The 21,131-nt window shown below is 38.5% G+C and overlaps 1 protein-coding gene across 1 annotated transcript; it reads right to left on the reverse strand.

Moving 5' to 3' along the window:
* Window positions 1-4,051: 4,051 nt before the first annotated feature.
* On the reverse strand, window positions 4,052-21,096 carry DCLRE1A (DNA cross-link repair 1A). The gene is made up of 9 exons (XM_027648083.1): window positions 20,128-21,096; window positions 17,027-18,523; window positions 15,228-15,361; window positions 13,950-14,068; window positions 12,193-12,336; window positions 11,167-11,312; window positions 9,977-10,131; window positions 5,466-5,607; window positions 4,052-4,829 (listed from the first exon to the last, which is right to left on the reverse strand). Exons 1-9 carry the CDS (start codon window positions 20,543-20,545, stop codon window positions 4,663-4,665), a joined length of 2,922 nt encoding a protein of 973 aa, XP_027503884.1. The 5' UTR covers window positions 20,546-21,096; the 3' UTR covers window positions 4,052-4,662.
* Between the last annotated feature and the right edge of the window lie 35 nt (window positions 21,097-21,131).

Raw genomic sequence — 21,131 nt, forward strand, 5'->3', positions numbered from 1 at the left:
TTAATTCAAATGCCAAATGGGAAAGCTTAGAGGTTTTAAAAACAGTTTGTTTTATGTAAGAACATATTGGAAACTGGCACAAACAAGTCCCTATCTGCTCTGAGATACCAGAGCAGATGTGACAGAGTGGAAAAAGCCTTTTCCATGCCAAAGTATTTGCTGGAGATTTGATAACAAGGTGCCATTGTACAGCACTGGGTAAAGGTCTAGACTAGAAAGGAGAAAGAGAGGAGGCCTCCAGGCTGTGCAGGACTCTGCCTTTGCTCTTGCACTGAAACTCCTGCCCACAGACAGCAGGTAGAGCTGGTTAGACTCAGCAAAAAGGCAGCAGTCAGCTCTCCTGTGTTGTTTTTCTTATCTGCAAACAGTGACAGACTGCCTCGTCCCTTCATTTCTGTTAGAGGGTTGTAGGGTCCTTCTAGCTTTTCTCTGCACTGCTTTGGAGAGCATTAAATTCATCACTCCAAATGCACATTTATAATCTGAACCAAGATGTGAAACTTCAGTACAGGAGCTCCAATTTCTAATGTTGGCACTGACAAATTTTCAATGATTTCTGTGAATTTCATTCATCCCTGTCATATTTCCCCCTAGGTACTAATACTATGTGTTTTACAAACATTAACACTGAATGTTTTGTAAACGCAATTGATTTGGAAAGGTGGCTATTGAATAAAATTTAAAATTGCATCCTTTGACTATAAAGCCTAAACATATAAAGCACCACCCTCAAAAGTGATGCTTTTATCTGTTTTGGTTCTGAAATGAGCAGCAGCTGGTTTTCTGTAGCTAAGGAAGAATGGGAAAGTTTCAGCTGCATTTTCTTGTTCTCAAAATTCATCTGCTTTTTGTCCCCTACCAAAGAAAACTCACCAAAAATTATTCAGACACAGAAAACACATCAAGGCAATAACTGTATCTATGCCCTGACATGGTAACAAGTCTCCCACATAACCCCCTGAAGCAGTCTTCAAATTCAAAACACAGTCTCAGTCAAAATCAATCCCTAATTGCATGAAGGATATATCTGAAGTCACACTATCTTAAAAAGCAAAGAAAAAACTCAGATGGCAATTCATCTTAATAGCCTTTACTAAGCTCAAATGAGCAGACAGGTCTCATCAAATAAGAGAAATGCTTTAACCACCCCAACGGCATCTCAGTTCTTTTCCCCACTCCAAGTTGCTATCAATTGTTATTTCACATCAAGGTGTAAAGAGACACCAGCACCTTGAAGTTCCCTTTAACTGCCCACATGCTTTTATTCTGCAATGCTTTGCACTTTCCTTCCCCCCCAGAAGCCTCCTCGGTAGCAGCCACGGGCCATGGGTGCTCCTATTTATCACAGCCAGCCTGAAACCCACTGCCTGAGTCGGCACAGCCAGAGAGCTGCTCTCCTCATTTCCCCTCTCCCCTCCTGCTACCCTTTTCAAACAGAGTTGCTTTTAGCTCATTTATCTGCCTATTGGGGCGATATGTAATCAGAGCAGGAGTCCTGATGGGAAATACAAAGTGATTCTTTAGAGTGGTTGGCTTTGAAAACTGTTCTGGGCACTGATCAAGCAAGTGTTACAGCTGCCCCTTTCATTTGCTTTGCCTTCTGCCCTGAGTCTGCCAGCATTAGACAAACTGGAAGAGCATCTGAGATGTTCACAGGCCCATCTTGCTTTAGTAAAATCCGGTATTATTCATGTCAGTATGTGAGTCATTTGATGTGAGGTTAAGGACATAGATTGATTCATCCACCCCACTGACCAGAGTACCCTGGTGTGGTCTTCCTTTAACACCACAGAGATGAAAAGTCCCCATCTACTGACTGTGAAAAGGTGGTACCTTTGCTGCAGTCAGAACCTCCTCTCTAAACCAAAATAATAAATGCTTTCACTTCTGTATCTCTAATGCCAGCACTGCTCAAAGACTAAAAGAAACATTTACTCCATTAGGAAAAGTGGAGCCATGCCCTAAGTCCTAATTAATGACACCTGCACAATAACACTGACATCGGGTTTATCCCAGGTCTGCACTCCCCAGGGGACTTCACATGCTGAGGTTAGAGAGATGTCCCTCAGAATCACCAAGACAAAGGAAAAGGTCCTGTCATACAAAATCTTCCCACAAAATTCTTGTTAGTTCTCTTTAGTTTTCCACATCTGGTAATATGTCCTCCTAGGCAATCTAAGCAATCTAATCCTGTTATTAATCTTCTTCCTTTACAATAAAGAGAACAAAAATAACTTATTCCTGAGTTTGGATTCTGAAAAGACTTTTTTCCATACAAAAGAGGCCAAGTAACTGGGTAACACAGAGATGTCCCAACATGAAGGTGGATGAAATGCTGCGGAATTCATCTAGCCACAAAAAACAGCCAGTAGAAGTGCAAATACAAACCAGAAAGAGGGAGGAATGAAAGCAGAAATACCTACAGCAGAGCAGGCAACTGGAAACAGACCCGAGGGATAAAGCACTAAAGCCATTTCTGCTCTGCTGACTGAAGTAAGGCCCATCACCATCTGTTCCACATCAGGGCAGGATTGACTGGGTCAATCCAGCAGATGCCAATGTCAGTGTCTTCCAAGACACACAGTTTTGTGGTTAGTTTCAGAAATGAGTTTGCTTTTAAAAAGGACCCAACTCTTCTTTCTGGGTAACAGGGTACAAACTGATAGCAGGAGGTAAAGAGCCACAGAAGGCAAAAGGTGCCTCACACTGAAAGCCAGATTCTTTCAGTTCTGTGTTACCGACTGGCACAAACTAATGGAACTGCAAATCGCCCTTTTGTGAGCCCACACACATACCTGTGTTATCCTTGGAAGTGTTCAAGACCAGGTTGGATAAGCAACCTGGTCTAGTGAAGGGTGTCCCTGTCCACAGCACGGGGGTGGGAATGAGATGACCTTTAAGGCCCCTTCCAACCCAAACCATTCTATGATTCTGTACTCCCTCTCTGTAGGAATAGTCATTCTTGAAAATGCAACTACAGAAGCAAGAAGATGTCAGAGTTGTGACTAAGGTTTGACTTTGGGGTGCTTATTCCAGCCGCTCATACTTGGTGCAAAAATTAGTCAGGAAAAAGACCTCGAAGGCCCAAAAAAACGTGCATAATTCCTTAAAGATTCAACCTCTAGAATCAATTGCCTGCCAAACAGAATCCCCAAATTTGCTCTGATTTGTAGAAGGCATTAATTCAGGTTTGATATTTGCAAGAGCCATAAAAGATACTTTTTCATACACCTCTGAAAAGGAGTGGAATTCTAGGAATGAGCACTGCTGTCCAAGACAGTTACTAATTCTTTTGATAGCTAGCTAGCATAATGCATGAGGTAAAACAAAGCTTCAGATTCCTTTTAACTATTTAAAATTTAAACTGAAGCATTTACAATGGTATATGTCAGCAAAATACTGATTCACAATTCTTTCAGTACAAAGAATCTTTTTTCCATCAGTTTCTCACAGTTATTTCTCTCATAGGACAAATAAAATAAGTGACTTCATGTTACAGAGGGGGATCTGTTTATACTTACATTGGTCATTAAAAAAAAATGTTTTCGCAACACAAAACGGCACTGAAGATTTCAGACGAGCTACTCTGAGGGGTTGAGGGATGATTTTTACATGTGATTCAACCCTGGAAGTTAGGAATTCTTTTTATTTTAGTGCTTTAAACTTGAGTAGTGTGCCTGCATGCAACCACATACTTCAGTATCATAAATACCAAGCAGATACAGAAAAAGCGGCGCTGATAATCCGGTAGGATTCACGGGAAAAAATGCCAAGTGAAGTTTACCTTTCAGATGCCAGTACTGTGTCTGCCTTTCTCGGTTTTCCAGCATTCAAGTGACAAACTTGTACATATACAGCCCTACAAAGTCAAATGGGGACTACACAGCAAGGAACCTCTTCTGAGCTTTGAACTGGCACTACCAGGACACGGGAGCAACCTTAGACAAGCAACATAAACAGCACCTTCACCAAAGACAGTGGAGACAGGTTTCTTAGGTTAGCAGCTACAGTACTGAAGAGAAATGTATTTTGCTCAGAAAGAACACACAGGCACCATGTATATTCTTTATTTTAAAAAAAGATAATTAAAAAAGAAAAAAATCCTGAGCAGAATGTAAGTAGCAATGTCTTTTATAAAAACCATTTTCTGAAGCACATATGTTACAAGAGCCCAAGTCAATCCTTTCTCATAAGGTAAGTTTTGTTTACAAGATTTAAATCACAATAGCCAGTTCTGCCTCATGAAACAAGCTTCTCTGAAGCCTGAGTTGACAGCATGTGACATAAGCTCAGCATTGTCTCTTTCATTACAATAACTTATGTTCAGAAATTATTAGCCTGGAGACTGTTTCATCCCCAGCATTACATATCTGCACAACTCGATAATCTGAGAAAAATTAAGAATGGGGAAAAATATGTAAGACAAAAATAACCTGAAATATGCACTTGCATAAAATTCAAGTTACAGGAGGGAAAAAGTAGTGGATACACAAGAAAGCAAGGTGCCTTTTTTTCTTTTTCCAAATTCAGCTTTCCTCAGAGAATAGCAGTTTAGTCCTCCCTAAAGAAAGCTCTGTGGAAAAAGAAGATAAATAAAACTTGCAGGAACTCAAAATTCCCACTCCAGCCGACCTCCTTTGAACTACACATTCTTCCTTATATTTATTTATGCCCACTGCCCTCAGTCATCCAGTCTCTAAAATGGTTTTCCATCAAGCTTCTGGCTCTCCAGTCACCAATATTTACAGTGGGGATGATTTTCTGTGGCTTCAACCATTGAACAAAACGCTTCATTTCCAGGTAACTGCTGTGTTCACTGTAAGGAATCCCTGAAATGAAAAAAAAATCACAGTCTACTAAGTCAGTCTACTTAGCTTCTTCCTAAAGCACTTTGCAAACTTTCCAGCTAAGAAATACTTTAGAGAAGTTTTTTTGAATTTTTATTTGGGATCTAAAGTTTATAGCTAAGGTAAAACAAAACCCCCCAACTTTCCTTCTAGGAAAATTACCTTGGATTAAGTCACCAAGTCACTCATCAGTGCAAACTGAGCAATATCAATCACCTGGTTAAATGAAAATTAAGAGATTCAGCTCCACCCACCAATAAAAACCGAGAGGAAGAGGAAGACCCAGTCTGTCAGAAACAAGTAAGACATGGAATGAAATCTTGGCTCTGGAACTGCACTGCCACCAGCATCAGTCAGGCCAAGACTCCATTCCTGCAGTCTCTACATGTATCAGATGAAAGCCTTTATTTGCATGAGGAGGAGAGGTGCAAAATGTATGCAAAAATCTGCATTTATGCTGTTCTTGATTACTCAGTTCACAGATCTCTCCTGGAGAGACCTGTTCAGTTTCTCGATGAGTTACCAGAAAAAGTAGTGGTTACAAAAAACAGTAAGATTTTCCAGAATAAAAAATATGAAAAGCATCCACACAAAGTTAAATCTTTGCCACTCTTATACCATATATGGTGATGTTTCCTCTTGTCTGAGGTTTGATATCCGTCAGAGAAAGACATGAATCAGAGTAGGTCCACCCAGTAGGTTTGAAAGCCAGAACTTGATCAAAATTCTCAGAAAACTTATTCAAGTGATCTTGCAAGCCCTGTGAAAAAAAATAGCATATACTTAAAACCAATAAATAGCTAATTAGACTAAAGATTGGAGATTTCATGATGGAGAGACTTCAGACTACATTTTATTTTCATGTGCTATTATCTTTTTAATTTTAAATATCATCTGCCTTGAAATTATTAATGATACATATTCACATTTGCAAACCAACTTGTCCCTGAAGACCTCAATTGCTTCATCTGAATTAAGTGCATAAGGACAGCTATGCATTACAGATCAGAATATATAAGGTAAAATCACATCTTCTTACAAATCTTGCTACCCAAGTCATTAATTTTCCCCTCTAAGCTGGAGGTCAGCACTCTTGCAGCTGAGTGGGAGACAGAATGTGGTGAAAGCTGCTTCAGTGCAAAATCATCTGATTAATTTGTGCCACTGAGATCCCAATGCCTGTTTACACCCAGAAGCACTCAGAGTTAATTAAGCTACCCAAAAAAATTGCAGCAAGTCAGTGCGTGACTAAACTATGCTTTACCAAATCTCCACTCATGACAGGAAGGAAACCACCTCTCATCCTTTCACTCTAAAAAAATTAACTTGAAAAAGTTTCCAGGTATAAGGAACGTACAATCCTATTCCTGGATAAAGTGAAGTAGGTATGACTTCAAGTTAAAAATAGAAAATCAATTTCATGTGTCCTCTATAAAAATCTTAAAGGCACATTCTCCATTTCAAAGTCCTGTAAGGTTATAGAATTCAGAATCATAAACTTTTTATTAGCAGGAGGAAGAAGATTACAAAATAAAGATTGATTAAAAGAGAAGGGCAGAGGGGGATAGATGGGCTGTTGATAGAACACTAACCAACATGTCAGACACTTGAAAACTATTAAACAGGGCAGCAGAAAGCTGCCTGTGACACTGCCACATGTAAAAACACCTTCAGTACAATGTACGGTAGCAACATACAGAATCCATCAAACAAGGCACATAAAGGACTAACAAAACCCTACCACAGCACACACTTCATTCAGCAACAGGAATTATGGCTCACTGCCATGACTCAATACACTGCAACTGTATTCAGTCCTCACTTGATTAAAGGTATAACTACAGCAATCTAATTCTCCTTCGCACTTCATTTTGGGAAGATTAACATAGCTAAAGGTAATTATTCACATATTTGTTCCCCTTGCTCTAATGAAACCTAAATATAGTACTTCAAATACAATGATTATTATATTAACCAGTGCTAATCTGCTTTCAAATTTTGTTATAGATCAACTGTACAACATTCACATTAAGGATGCAATTTCAATCTTATAAAAAATTATTTGTGCATTTAGATCACAGGCACTTCGGAAAGTCTCACCTCAATCCTAGTACAAGACACTGCAGAGCTAAGCAACCTAAAAGAGGTTCACAGACCCACAGAGACAAGTTCTCTTGAAATTCTCCACTGTATATTCCTGTGGTAGAAGCCTCAATTGCTGACTCTTACAAAAAATTGTTTGTTGCACATTTTCCCCAAACCAAATTACTACGGTGTTTATTCATAACAAGTCCCCTTTAAGTACACATTCCAATCTCTTCTTTTATTGCTTTTGCCAACACTGTTCTAAATCTTCATCCTTTTAAAACGGAAAATATATTTCATTGCTAAATCAACCTCCTTCAATCACCATGACAGCCTGTTATCTACAGTGTCACTAAAGCCAGCAGTATACACAAACAGATTCCATAAGGTAGGAAAAGACTCAAACATGATTAAATATTTAATTTACCATCAGCCCTAAGACCACTTAAACTCATCTGGCTTATTCAAGAACAGCCATTTGTCAGCACATACAGCAACCCCTGTATTTTACTGGGGTACAACCAAATACTGCAGTGACGAATCACATCTCTTTGATTTTTTTTTAAAAATATTTTCTTTTTATATATCAAATCCACTTGCAATATTGTAGCAATGAAAGGTTTATTTTTATAAATATTTCACTTCAAAATTCACTAGACATAATTTCTATTTTTTTTTAAATTTATGTGAATGCTACTAATTTAGAATATCCACAAGATGAATGTACAGCATATCATCTCACTTTTTGACCAAGATAGCACCTGAAGAAAGTTTGATATCACCTCCTAATAAACAAACTCTTCAAGAAAGCCAGAGCAATACATAGAAAAAAAAAAAAAACACAAAAGAACATAAAGAACCCAACCCAATCCAACAGTAATGTAACAACACAAAAAGTTTATTCATTATTTCATGGATTTGTAGGTTCACAGCTGAAACTACATGAGCAGGAAATTAGCCCAATTAAGAAGTAGGATTATGTTCTTGAGTATGGCTGAGGATCAAATAGAAGAGGCAGGAAAGACCCAGAAGAAAATGAAACCATTGCTATTTAGTGATGAGGATCACTAAAAAAAAAAAATCTGGCTTTCCCAGTAATGAGTCAGTAAATCAAGAAAAATGTATGTTGTATAATCCAACAAAAGACAAAAAGCCATCCAACTAGAGATGATGGCATCAACATTTACATGGTCTGTAAAAGCAGGATGATATCATTCACCGTTCTTTAACTAGAACAGGATTGCAAGTGATCAGATAATTTATTTTTAAAATACTGTCTTTGCTGAGTTCACGTGCAGAAGCAAGCTAAACAGTCATATGAACTCATCTTTAAGCATTTAATATTCTTCACATTTTACTGATAATACATTCCACCCAGGCACTTATCTAGCTGCTGGCCCCACTGGATGTTTAGCACTCTGGAAGTCTACACAGCACTCCCAGCTTACATGGACACAACCTCCCTAATGACAGCACAAGACCACATTCAACAAAGTGAGGTCAAAGCCCCAGTCCAGAGGGCCCTGCTCTTAGATCAGGACTCTCATCCACTACATCACTGTGCCTTTAATCTTTCCTGGCCCTTTCCAGGGTCCAGGCATCGCTTCTGTCATGCTTTAGATTCATCTAGAACCTCCTGTTCTCAGAGATGTGACCCTGCATGATACAACTGCCTCTCTCTGAGAAGTAAAGCTGTCTAGACATCCTTGTGGTACAATCACACCCTGAAAGTCAGCTATGTGAGTATGCCATACATGCTGGAACAGGTGACAGCAGCATCATATAAGAACCTAGAAATCTCCAGAAGAAACTAAAACATATTACTGGTTAAGACAACACATTAAAAATAAATCCATACACATTTCCATTACTCAGTTTCTGCCCCACCATGGAAAACATTATAGAACAAAGTTAAAACATTAAGATATTATGTTCCATCTCCTGCAGCTCCCATCCAAATCATATAGCCTCTTTTTCTCCTTTTTAGGTCAACTCTGACCTTGACTAGTCCTGCAGCTAAATACCATCTTGCTCTGAATGATTTGCTTGAGATGGCACAGCAGGTCTGAAGCAAAACAGGCAAATGAATCCAAGTCTGTAAAGCATAAACAACCTCTGTTTTCCTCTTTCTTACAGGTTACCTTTAATCTAGAGTCTGCTGCTTTACCTTAATGCCATTTGATATTTTGTAGTCTATTTAGGCTCATCCAAGAATTAGTCACCCTTCCTAACTAAGAAATCTCCACAGAAACTCTCAACAACAAAAACTCACTCAAATCTCAACCAAAATGTGCATTTGAAAACTACTTAGATGAAACAATGTTTTAAAATAAAATGGTTTACTTGCTTTTACTACAAATAGTAGAGAAGACTGTGTGTGGAAAAACTAAAGCATGTGCATACACAAGGTGTCCTACAGTGCATGTATTTGTTTCTATGTGAGTCTTCATTGATTTTCAAGGAACCTTATCCCCATGTAAATCATCGGCAGAGAAAGAGACTGAATATTCTTTTAAAAGATGAAAATATGGCTATAAATGCGGGGAAATTGGACGGAGAAGAACAGAGAACCTGTTTCTTTTTTACCAGACACTGGATTTGGAAGTTGGTCACGTTCACAGGCTGCCTCAAAACAGAGACTCACATGCAGAAAATCCTTTTAGTCTTTTCCTACATCTGACCAGGTAAAAGGCTGAAAATAGGGACTCCATGTCACAATATATTAATTGCTAATAGGACAGATCCTGCAGTCATTACATAAATCTACTTCAAAAAGGCCTCCAAAGAGCAAGTCTTTGAACAAGCCTCATCTTATCTTGTACAAGCACCATATCATGTTTGGAGAAGTTATTAATGTTTAATTGCATTTCATTTTCAATGTATTGCTACATGTCAAAACTACACTAAATAAATATGATCCGACAAGAGATTAAAAAGCGCCAAACACAGCACTGGTTGGGAGAAGCCACAAGAAGTTTAATAGCAGGTTAATCAAAATATTTTGGTTATATTACTGAAATATTCAGAATATTTTCTTAACTTACCTTAAAATTAATTTGCATCATGGGAAGAACATGAAGCAAAGAACCATTCCAGTCCACACTGATGAGGGAATTAACAACTGTTGACTCCAAGCACTGCAGTGTTTTATACTTATCACGGGACATACTTGCTTTTGAGCCCAGAACTTCAGCAATTGCTTTAGGATAATTGGGAAGAAATCAGATAAAGAAAATTATAAAAGAGGTGTTTTTTTTTTCGTGTTGGAGATATTCCTGATTATTTTACTAGATAATTTTTAATTAAGAAGAGAAACCTGTAATGGCTGTTAAAAAACTCTCCCCCAACATTTTAGCAGCAGAATTTTGTATGACAATTGGAAAGAGAAGTACCTTGATAAATTCTAAGTCATATTTATTTGGTAAAACATCACTGAGGTGAACTGGTAATTATTCCAAAGATGGCAGAAACATGCAGTTTTTGGAAGATGTGACAAACAGCCCACATTAAAGACAGACTAAGTTTCAGCGAGGGTAAGTCTTGTATTGATGATTTTACACAAAAGCACAAATGCTACACAGCTGCCTGCTCTAGAGTGTACATTTAGGCAACCATGTTGGTTCCTAATGCTATAATTGAGTGAAGCATAGAACACAAGATTTTCATTAAGTCAGAAAAGGTGTGCTTTGGTTTGGCAAAGGCTCTGTTAAAACTGATTTCATTAAAACTGATTATGATATGGCCTGAGCAACCTGATGGTCCCTTCCAACGCAGGTGATGCTATGATTTAAGAAAATACATGATACAAACCTGAAAGGAAAAATTCAAAATAGAAGTCTAAGAACTACTTTTTTGCTGTTCCTTCATGATATGAAGTTATTAACAACAAAAATGTCACAAAAGCTCATTTATTTATTTTATTTGCCCTTAGCAATTTTCTCACCACAATCAATTAAATACATTCACTCATTTAGTATCCAAACTGGCTGCCAGTATATTCAGGGGGAGAAGGGAGGGTATGTAAACACGGCAGAAAACTGTTTCTTTTAGAAAGTTAAATCTTATCGACCAGAAATCTAAAAAAATAGCAGTAAGATTATTAAACATATTTAATTTCTTTACACAATATCTGAACATCCAGACTAAGCGACCTGTTATGTCTCCAAGAAAGAGATCTTTTAACCCTAGCTTAGATATTTATTTGGTTATTTGATCCAGCACACTTTTTACATACCTAAAAAAACTTTTTCTTTTCCTATGGAGTAAGTGCCACAGACAACTAGAGTACGTGGGTTTAGAGTCACTGTCTCAAAGGCAATATTGACAGCAAACTGGATCACCTCTTGTTGGGCAGGAAAAGTGTATTCAGGACTACAGTACCTGGGGCAGAGAAACAAATTATAACACTTTGTTACACGACAAAAGGCATTTGAAACTATCAAGAAGGCCCTCAAAACCACATGCATACAATAAATGAAAAAGACATTATTCTTCTTCAGAATTTCAGTTTACTAGAAACACTGAGGTGCCCAGGTGAAATTGCTGCAACAAAATTTACACTGAGCATACCAGTGTTTTCTCTACCACTATTCACTCCCTGATACTGAATTCTACAATTTCTTCTTTATAAATATCAAATGCTCTTTCAAGCTGGATATTTGTATCACGTACTAATTACATCTTTATGTCTATTTTTTGTCATACACAGAAACCATAACATAAAGCATTATTCATTCACAGAAACATATGGAACAGAAATACAAGTCTGCAACGGGGCATTAGTCATCACACACAGAAAAACAATTTTATATACATGAGTCAGAAAGGTCTAATGAAAACCCGGACAACTGATTCAACCATTTGGCTTTCTTCTGGCTTTGAATTCCTCCACACCTCTTTTCATAACAGAGTTGAACCCACAGAAAACCAATGTTCCATGAAGCTCTTGTTTTAGAGCTGAACACTGTATTGAGTTCTGACCGCCAGAATTCGATACCACTTGTAAATAATATGGTCATCTGAGCAAATACTTCAGCATCTTTTCCACCACCCACTTTCATTCTCTCATGTAACAGCATAACAGTTGAACAAGCTACACATACATGAAATTTTAATAAATATCTGTTTTTATTCAACACTAAATAAGTGTTAAAACAGTAATGTAATGTAATGTAATTTATTTGGTTCTTATAAAGTCTCACTAAACTGAAAAGAGTAAGGGTAAACTAAAAAAAAAAAATTCAGTTTAAGGACAACTTACGTTGTATCAAGGTACAGGGTGTGGACTTGCTGACCAACCAAAGCAGGGTAGCGTTCCATGGAAGGGTCTGCCCTGAAGTCTCCCGTGTGCAGAATAACAGTTCCACTGGGGAGACGGAAAAGGATCATTGCTGCACCTGGACAACTGAAACAAACAAACAATCCCCACACAAATTCTGTCAGCTCTCTGTACTGGTAAAATGCCTTAAGAGAAAGACCACCCTGCAGCAGCAGGAAGGTATGCAGAACAGCATACCTTAAATCACAGCTGCTATGCAGCCTAATTTAGCAGCAAAGCAATCAAGCCCCATCTTCTAGGTATGACAAAGATGCTGCTTGCCTCAGTTGCAATCTCTGAGGTTCTACTGCTTGATTCAAAGGGGAAATGGCATAGCAAAGAGAAGCAGTATTCTTATTCAGGAGAAAGAGAATTGTATTACTGTAGATTCAACTTTGGTCCTGCAGGACTTGCTGAAGTATTTTCTTTTAAATTCTCTTTGCAGATTTTAAATGTTATTCTCCATCCAGAAATCCATGATTATGAATACAAACTCTCTTACTGGCAAGAGCAAATCCATTGCACCTTCTGCAGTTGGTACCTGAAGGGCAAGAGCTCAGACTAGAAAACCAGAATGGGACTACTTTAAGTATCAACCATCTGCAAAGGGTAAATGAAATCTCAAAAGAGGAAAAACTGGCGTGAATCAGAGCTAAAATGACAGAACTGGTGAACTCTCCAAGAAGCTGATCTTTGTACCTAAGGTATATATGCCTTTTAAATGGAAGCAGAGGATCAGAGAGACAAACAGGAAAAATGAGAATTGTCCAAACTACACAAGCAACAAAGCTTCCTTCATTCCTAGAAAAGGTTCTCAGAGGGCTTCATGGAATCTTATCTTTCCAACTACAAACAAATCCTACACTAGGTAATATTCAAACCAGCTGTGACATAGTCCTGCATTTCAATATATATACTGCAGGGAAGGGACTTTTCCTCTAGCCCATGGCCAAATAAGGTACCAAGAGGCAGAAAGGCAAGAGAACAGGATTGGTGCTACTGAACTCTAAATCCAGCATTACCAGTTAGTGCCAGTGCAACAGACAAAAATCTCACCCTTTACCACCGAATCCAGAAGTCTTGTTCCAAAGTTCAACAGGCTTTTCTTTGAAGTTCAGTTTTAAAAATGTTGTGTCTCTCACAGGATCCAAAGTACCACATTTTTCTTTAGCTCAAGATTTCCCTATTGTCAGTTGAAGCTACAGAAGCCTAAGGTATCTGATAATCAAATCTACTATGTTCCCAAATAGACACCAAAAAAAAAAAAAAGGGTCCAGACCATTAGAAAAATTATTCTACCCCTCAACAAGCATAAAAATTATGCAGCTATGTGTGGCTAATATAATGCACTCCAAACAAAATAAAATTAGGGAGCTATGAATGGTTAATACAACATACTCAGAGTGGTTAATACAATGTACTCAAAACAAAATAAAGTTAAACTGAAATTCAAAAAAGCCTGTTTCATTTTTGAAGATAGCTTTTGAAATAGGTGAGTTAACTCCTACATGTCTAATTCACTTCTGAAGTGAAAATGCACGTTACTAAGCCACCTCAGGAATGTCAGGTATTTTCATCCTTACTTTCTCAGATCCACTGAAAACCTAAAGATCATGAAAACATAAACTGCATCTGTACAGCTGGTTATCTTTAATATTCTACATACACAAATTTTCCACAGCAAATGCAATGATACCTACTGATTGGCATCGAGCAACAACACTTTGATCCCATCCACTGTACATTCCGTGTCCATGGGCAGCATGTGGACATACTCCTCTTGGACTCGAAGCTTGTTCTTCACCAGATTGCCAGTTATCTGAAAAAGGAAAAGGATTTAAAATGGGATAGGAAGAATCTAAAACAGGCGCCTGTTTATTTCAGAAACAAAAGCTCTCAAAGCCAGTCAGTCTGGCTTAGAGAGAAACTATAAGGTCCTGGGCATAATCAAGCCTCTCAGTAGCATTTCACCTCTAGAAAGCAGCCTCAAAAAAGCTGTCCTAAGAAACTTTTCAAAACCTGTCAACAGATTATGGATTGGAATCAGAGAGAAGGAAAACAAGGGGGAATAACATATTACAGACTGCCAAGTCAAGAAAAGGAGGTGGGTAAAGCCTTCTTTAAACAACTGAACAAGTTTCCAGGTAAGAGGCCCCTGGATCTTATCATGGAGGACTGCAGTCTCCCCAGCATCTACTAGAAGGGCAACACAGGACAAAAGCATTCCAGGAAACTTCCAGACTAAACGATAAACACTCTTTTTGATGCAAACTCTGGTTATGGGTTGATTAAGTAAGGTGTCCAACCATGTTACAAGTAAAGAGCTGGTCAGACATATGACAGCTAATGGTAGTCTTGGCCATTCAGCAGCCTGAAACACAGGACACAGAGGACCAGGCTAAAACAACTCACTTAATGTGGAGAAGAGATGGCTTAAGCAGAATCTAATTTCAGACTTCCATCACTTGAATAGAGTTATAGAGAAGATGGAGCCAGATTCTTCCTCATGATGCACACAAAAAACCCCCAAACTACAATCTCAAGTTGCAAAAGCAGGCATTTCAAATGTGTACTAGGAAAAAAATTCAGAGTGGGTAAGCACTGCAACAGGTTGTAAGGAAACATAGTGAAATCTGGCCTGTTTTCAAAATTTGGCAGACAAAGGCTCCCTGTAGTTTGATCTGATTTTGAAGTTAGATCCACATTGTACAGGGGGTCAGTCTATATGACCTCTAGAGATCCTTTTAAACCTGATTATTTGCATGGTATCTAGACAGGGAAGTTTCACTGGTCATCTTCATCAGTCATATGAGGGTAAGGATTTCTTACAAGCAAATTGTAGATTCCCCTGTACATAACCACTGTGCCTAACTGACCTAACAATGCAACCGCCAATCTTCTATTTACTTTCATCACTACAGAAGTGATTCCATTTGAATGCAGAATGGACAATATCTAACAATCTTGAAAAACCTTACCTTATTACAGTAGATTGGAAACCTGAAGTTTTTTGTTAGCCCACAGTAGTGATCAGAGTGAAAATGAGTAAGGAAATAAGCTGTGCAGCCTTCAATTTCTCCATACTGGAAGGCATCAACTGTAAAACCAGTTCCTACAGCAAAAAGGGAAGAGAAGCCAGCCAGTGAACACCCATAGCTCAGAACCAGTTTCTAATTAGATGTTGCTTTTGTTTTCTTGCTTTCTTCTCAATTAAAAGGTAATAGTTACACTTCAAACAGTTTAAGGAGCCATTTAAAGATTAACATGGTTTGTGTATCAGTGAACAGTTGCAAAAAGAGATTTTCACTTACTAAAATAAAAATTTCACATAGTATCCACATATAAATGCTTTCACAGGCCTCCCAAATATGTTGGTTAGCTGCCATCCTATACAGATGGCAAGTGGTTAAGCAAATAGAACACATTTACCTGCATTTAGATGGCATTCTGAAAGTTCAGTTAGATTGAAATCTAATACCAACATCTTAACACAAAATGAAACAGGTAACTGCAGTTTAACAGAATGCATTTTGCAATTAAACTGCAATTCTTCAATTATTCTACAGTTAACACTCCTCTTAAAGCATGCAACCACATCATTATTAAGCAAGAAATCTGGGGTCTTTGAATATATCTGCTGAGATGAAACACGCCTGATTTGCCATTTTATAGAAAAAGCAGCTCACTGAAAGCATAAAAATGTTGCATAAAGACACCTGTGCATCTCTGCGAATTTATTTTTTTAAAATGCAAATATACTGACAAATGGTCCTTTTACACTGGGTTATACTTTCTTAAAACTACCCAACAGTGCACAGAACTAACTCAACCGCTGGCACTTAAATATTTTTCATTTTGTTACACAAATTTCCCATATCCTCTAGGAGAACTAGAAATAGCTTGACTTACTTGCAGCCAGAACTTCAAGTATTTGCAAGCCCAAAAACCCACAGCAGTCTGCTAAGTAAAAATCACAAGCCAAAAAATCCCCAAGTGTTTAAGCGATACCAGACTCAAAACTTCAGGGAGGCTGAATTATACCAGGCCACGGGGATGAATACATCCCATTAGCAACACAGATAACCAGTCAAATGTAGTAACAAAATTCAGAATAAAGATAACATAGGTAATAACAAAGCAACTTCGAAACTGCACTGTACTCACAGGAGTCTGCTCTTCAAGTTTATTACATTGGCAACATTTTCTAAGCCCATGGAACCCATGGCACTCACAGCACTGATGTAGCCCCACAAAGACTTAAGTCAGTTTTCAAGCAGCAGCCTGGCACTTATGATCACCAGTGTATTTCTATTTGGTTTCTTCAAACACCTTCCTAAGACTAAGACAGTGCTTCAGTGGTAAACGGAACTGTGAGGCTATGAAGTATCATCCTGTAATTTAAGTAATTGCTTGAGGAGATTCTGAGAAATTCTTGGCTTTTTCCTGAACTAAACTATTCTGCTCGGTTTTCTTCCTTTGCTTTCACAGTTGTAATAAATCATATTTCTTATTCTAATTGAATTTCAAATGCAAAATTAAACTCAATTCTTTTAACTTAGTGCTAAGGATGTAATTGCTATTGACAGCCATGTTTTCAGGCACAAATGAAACAATGTAAAAGATTAAATTCAGGAATTAGGAGTGTATATTAACAAGGGATACATTAAAAATAATTCAAGAAAGTAGTTATCAAGAGTAAACATACCAAAGCCTAAAATTAGGAAAAAAATACAACACTCTAGCCAAAATTAATTAACCTCTACAGAAAGCAAGTTACCTGGTATTTTCTTGTAGAAAGGGCAGTATTTTTTTCTTGGTCCTTCACCTGTAGTAGGTAATTCTTTAAATTTTTTTCTCCACCTTCGTCGGCCACCAGAACTTACTTCTGCCATGGCTTCATTTTTACCTGAACTTTCTGTAACTTCTTCTACATCTTCCACAGACCCCTCAGCTTTCCTTTTTTGCTGTCTAGGCCTCTTTCCATTGGGAGTTACTGAACTTGGTATCTGCTTTCTCTCACTCAAACACATCTCTCCTTTACTTTCCTCTTTTGCTTTGGGTTTTAACCCAAAGAAAACACCAATATCCATTTGTTTGAGTTCTTTGGCAGGACTCAATTTAGCATTCACGTTGGCTAAAGAGAGAGATGCCACTGACTTAGAGCTGGGGCTGGGAAAGCACACAGCAGGTGTATTAAGATTTCCTTTTTTCTCCACTACTCTCTGCAAACTCTCCTGGTGAGCTGTTTCTTCAATTGCATTGGCAGTCACTTTATCTGTATTAGTTACAATGTTACTTGGCTCCCTCAAAACATTACTCTCCTGTGTCAGAAGAGAGCCAGTATCTTCTCTGTCTAGCAGTGATGATGCTTCAGCAAAACTCATGTATGCAGAATCCAAAGCACAGGCACCACTACCTCCTGATTCTGTGTTACCTGCTTTGGCAGCAGAGGAAATCAATCCTGGCTCTTCAGCCTCCTCACAATTAGAAGTAAAAGAGGACCCACTGGCTACTACCCCTTGCTGATGATTCAGGTGGTTCAATGTATTTACTTCCTCACAGAGGGTTTTTTTATTTACAAAATTTCCTGTTTTGCTATGCTCATACTGAGGCTTCTTCTGTAAGAGCTCATCAAATGTTTTAAATTCCTCAGAACTAGAGGATTCATCTTCCAAGTTCTGCACTTTGAATAATTTATCCTGTGACACTTCTACTTTCTCCTCCCCTTCCTCAGCTTCCTCTTCACTTTCCTCAAATGTACTCAGTGGAGAGTAAGAAATTTCACAGTCATTGAAGTCTGCTTTTGACTTTAGCAGACTTGGCTGACCTGCATCTTTCTGACTACACAGATCTTCTCCTGTTTCACTTTCTTGAGAGGACGCAAAATCAAAAAATTCAAATTTACAACTATTATCTGCGGTCTGTGTAAGCAGAAATGTCTGTTGAGGTTTCTGAACATCTGCAAACAAGGAAGTACTTTTACTGATTATATTTGGAGACTTCATTTGCAGTGAACTCTGTACCATCAATGCACAGTCATCATTAGGGACATGTTTTGTATCATTAGGTGGTTTCTCATTCTGTGAGATTTCTTCTACATGACTGGGGAAACAGCTGGGCTTTGCAGCAGTAGAACATGTCATCTGCATCTCCAAAGTGTTTCCTGAAGAGTTTACAAGATAATCTCCTGCTCTGTTTGCTGCAAGTAGAAAATGGCTGTAACGCTTGTAGTGGGATGGAATAGTGGAAGTACACAGCAAACCATCAGGACACTCTATGAAAAGATAAATAGAGATGAAATGTTAATATCTTTGCAAATATAGCTGGCATAAATATTAAAACAAAAATCACAAGTGACACACAACTTAAGAGCTTTTTCTTATAAATACAGCTATTGGAGGACAGAAGGCATAAGTTAAAAAGGAATTTTCAAGCTGCCAAGGTCTCCCGCCCCGAGCTAGGTAGAAATGAGAATGCTTCCAACCTAAAACCAAACAGCTCCTGCAGCTAATACAGCACTATGCCTGAATTATACAGCCCTTTAACAACAAGAATACTTAAGCCTGTTTCAATGCTGTGCTCAGCTTAATCATATACCTTCTAGTTTAGAATTGTCTCACATGCAAGCAACAAGCTCAGAGCATTAGCACCAAAAAAGGCCAAATGTTTAAAATAAAAATAATAAGCAAATAAATGCTGCTCAATTTTTTCAAAACAAAACAAATCTCAGTTCTGAATCAACCTGAAATTCCATTCCAAATTGTCTGCTGGGTTATGTATAACATTTAAAAAAAAAAAGTCCCGTATTTATTTACATGAAAAAATATTCAGCATTGAGATGCCAGAAAAAAAGTCTGTGGCTGTTCCTGCTTTTTTATGTTGAGAGTTTGCTAGCTTAATTGTTGAGGGTTTTAAGGTGAGTGCATAAATCAATCAGAAGTAGTTTCCATCTGCTAATTATAGGAGAAAAAGATGGCAGTGAGGTGTTAACACACCTGCCTTAAATTAAAACCGCTGCCAAAATCAGCATTAAAGGATCAGCATTTCATTGTTCTGAAGAAGAAGGTTCAAGGAAAGTTACAAAGATGTAAAAAGGAAAGTGACTGCATTACCTAAAGCAGCCTTCAGTTGCTTTAGGTAACGTATGTTTTCTGATTTTCAAAAGTTATGAGGTATACTAAGGACATAAACTGGATACCTGAATCTGTTCAGATATGGTATTTCCCCATGAAACTATAATTTGGTATGTGCCAGTTTTGAAATTGGAATGTGTCAGTTTTATTCTTCTTGTACAGAACTCCAAACAAAACTGTGTTGTGTTATGATACAAGACTGTTCATGTAAAATTCTGTATAAAATTTCTAAATCATACTGGACCAGGAGCAAACATTTCAAGTAAATTAGTACATTTCAGGTTCCAGATGTCTTTAGACAATTGGACAAATCACATAACAACACGGATACAGAATAACAGAATCTATACATAAGGAAAAAGAAACTTGATGTCAAAAGTAGCAGCCTTGTAACTGAAGGTTTTTTTCTGACACTGACTTAGTAATTTTAACAGTTTTCCTTAGATTTAAATCTAAGTGAACTAGTAAAACTGGAGCTTGATAAACAGCCATGAATCTTTTATCACTACTCTCAGAGTTTTGAGATTAGATTCCGAAATGAGATTTTCATGTCAGATTTCCATGTTCTCCACAAAGCAGCAAAATTTTTTTACAAAACCAGTATTGATCAGTAACAACACTTAAAAAATCATACCAACTACTACCTCAGATTTTGAGCTAAATATGAAAAACAAAGTTTAAAGCAACATTATGTGAGAAACCTCCAACTTTTCTTCGAAGGCTTTTTTTTTTACTCTATTCATACCTTTTTCAATGGATCCTGGAGTATCCAAACATTCATCAACGTGCCATTGAGGTGTCTGGACCAATAGCAAAGAGAAAGGCATCTGGCAGCTGGGACAGTATCCATCATGCACGGGTTTTGCCTTTTGTGAGCTCTGTTCCGTCAGGCTACTCACGCTTTCCTGGGAGTGCACACTACTGTCATCTTTACATTGATCCACATCCTGATTTGGCCGTGATCTCCGCTTGGTTTTCTGCGGTGTATCAGTTTTTTCCACGACTTTCTTTTTCCTATTTCTCTTTCTTTTTGGCCTACCATTGCCATCACTTACTTCCTGCACAGGTGTAGAGACACTCTGTGAATTACCTTGATGCTTTTGCTTCCTAATAGATTTGTATTCCCAAATGTCCTCCTCTTCCAGTAAAGCATCTTCAGACATGGTAACACAAGAAATACGCCCCTTTCTTTTAAACAACAGTTCACAAACCTGCCTTTCCTCCCGCTAATGTATTTTCTCTTCCCTCCACTCTTCACTACATAAGGAAAAGGCCCAGAACCCCATATTAAAAAATCAACACTGGGCCACAAACCACGCAGCAGTCCGTGACGGGACAAAAGCATGGTGGGTCCTATCCTAAAAAAATAATTCAATGAGCGCCTCTTTGAAGATTTGCTACTTCTGTTAAACAGGACCCGAGTCTGCCAAGACTTGCAGGACGAGCCATTTCCTCCAGCTGTCCCCGCTCCTAAGCATCTACCAGGCCTCGGGAGAGGCAGCCCGGACACCTCGCTCCCGAGCGGGAAGATTTAAAAACAAAACGAAGAGTTCAGCTACGGGATCGCTGCCGGGGTGTCCCAGTGCTGCTCCCCGGCGTGTCCCGGTGCCCACAGAGTATGCCGGGATGCCCCCTGGAACGTCCCGGTGCCCACACAGCGTTCCAGGATGCTCCCTGGGATGTCCCGAGCTCCCTCCGGTTCCGCGGATGGCGGGCGGGCGCCTCCCGCCCCTTCCCCGCCGCGCATTC

The sequence above is a fragment of the Corapipo altera genome, unplaced genomic scaffold (genome assembly GCF_003945725.1).
Source record: "Corapipo altera isolate COAL_440 unplaced genomic scaffold, ASM394572v1 56, whole genome shotgun sequence".
Lineage (NCBI taxonomy): Eukaryota > Metazoa > Chordata > Aves > Passeriformes > Pipridae > Corapipo > Corapipo altera.

What these genes read in the sequence shown, in the direction of transcription:
- DCLRE1A (XM_027648083.1), bottom strand. Translation starts at nt 20,545, where the DNA reads ATGTCTGAAGATGCTTTACTGGAAGAGGAGGACATTTGGGAATACAAA. An exon ending in TTTCTACAAGAAAATACCAG is followed by an intron (nt 15,362 to 17,026) that starts GTAACTTGCTTT and finishes TTTTTGCTGTAG; the next exon opens with GAACTGGTTTTACAGTTGAT. An exon ending in TGATGCAAATTAATTTTAAG is followed by an intron (nt 5,608 to 9,976) that starts GTAAGTTAAGAA and finishes TTTTTTTCACAG; the next exon opens with GGCTTGCAAGATCACTTGAA.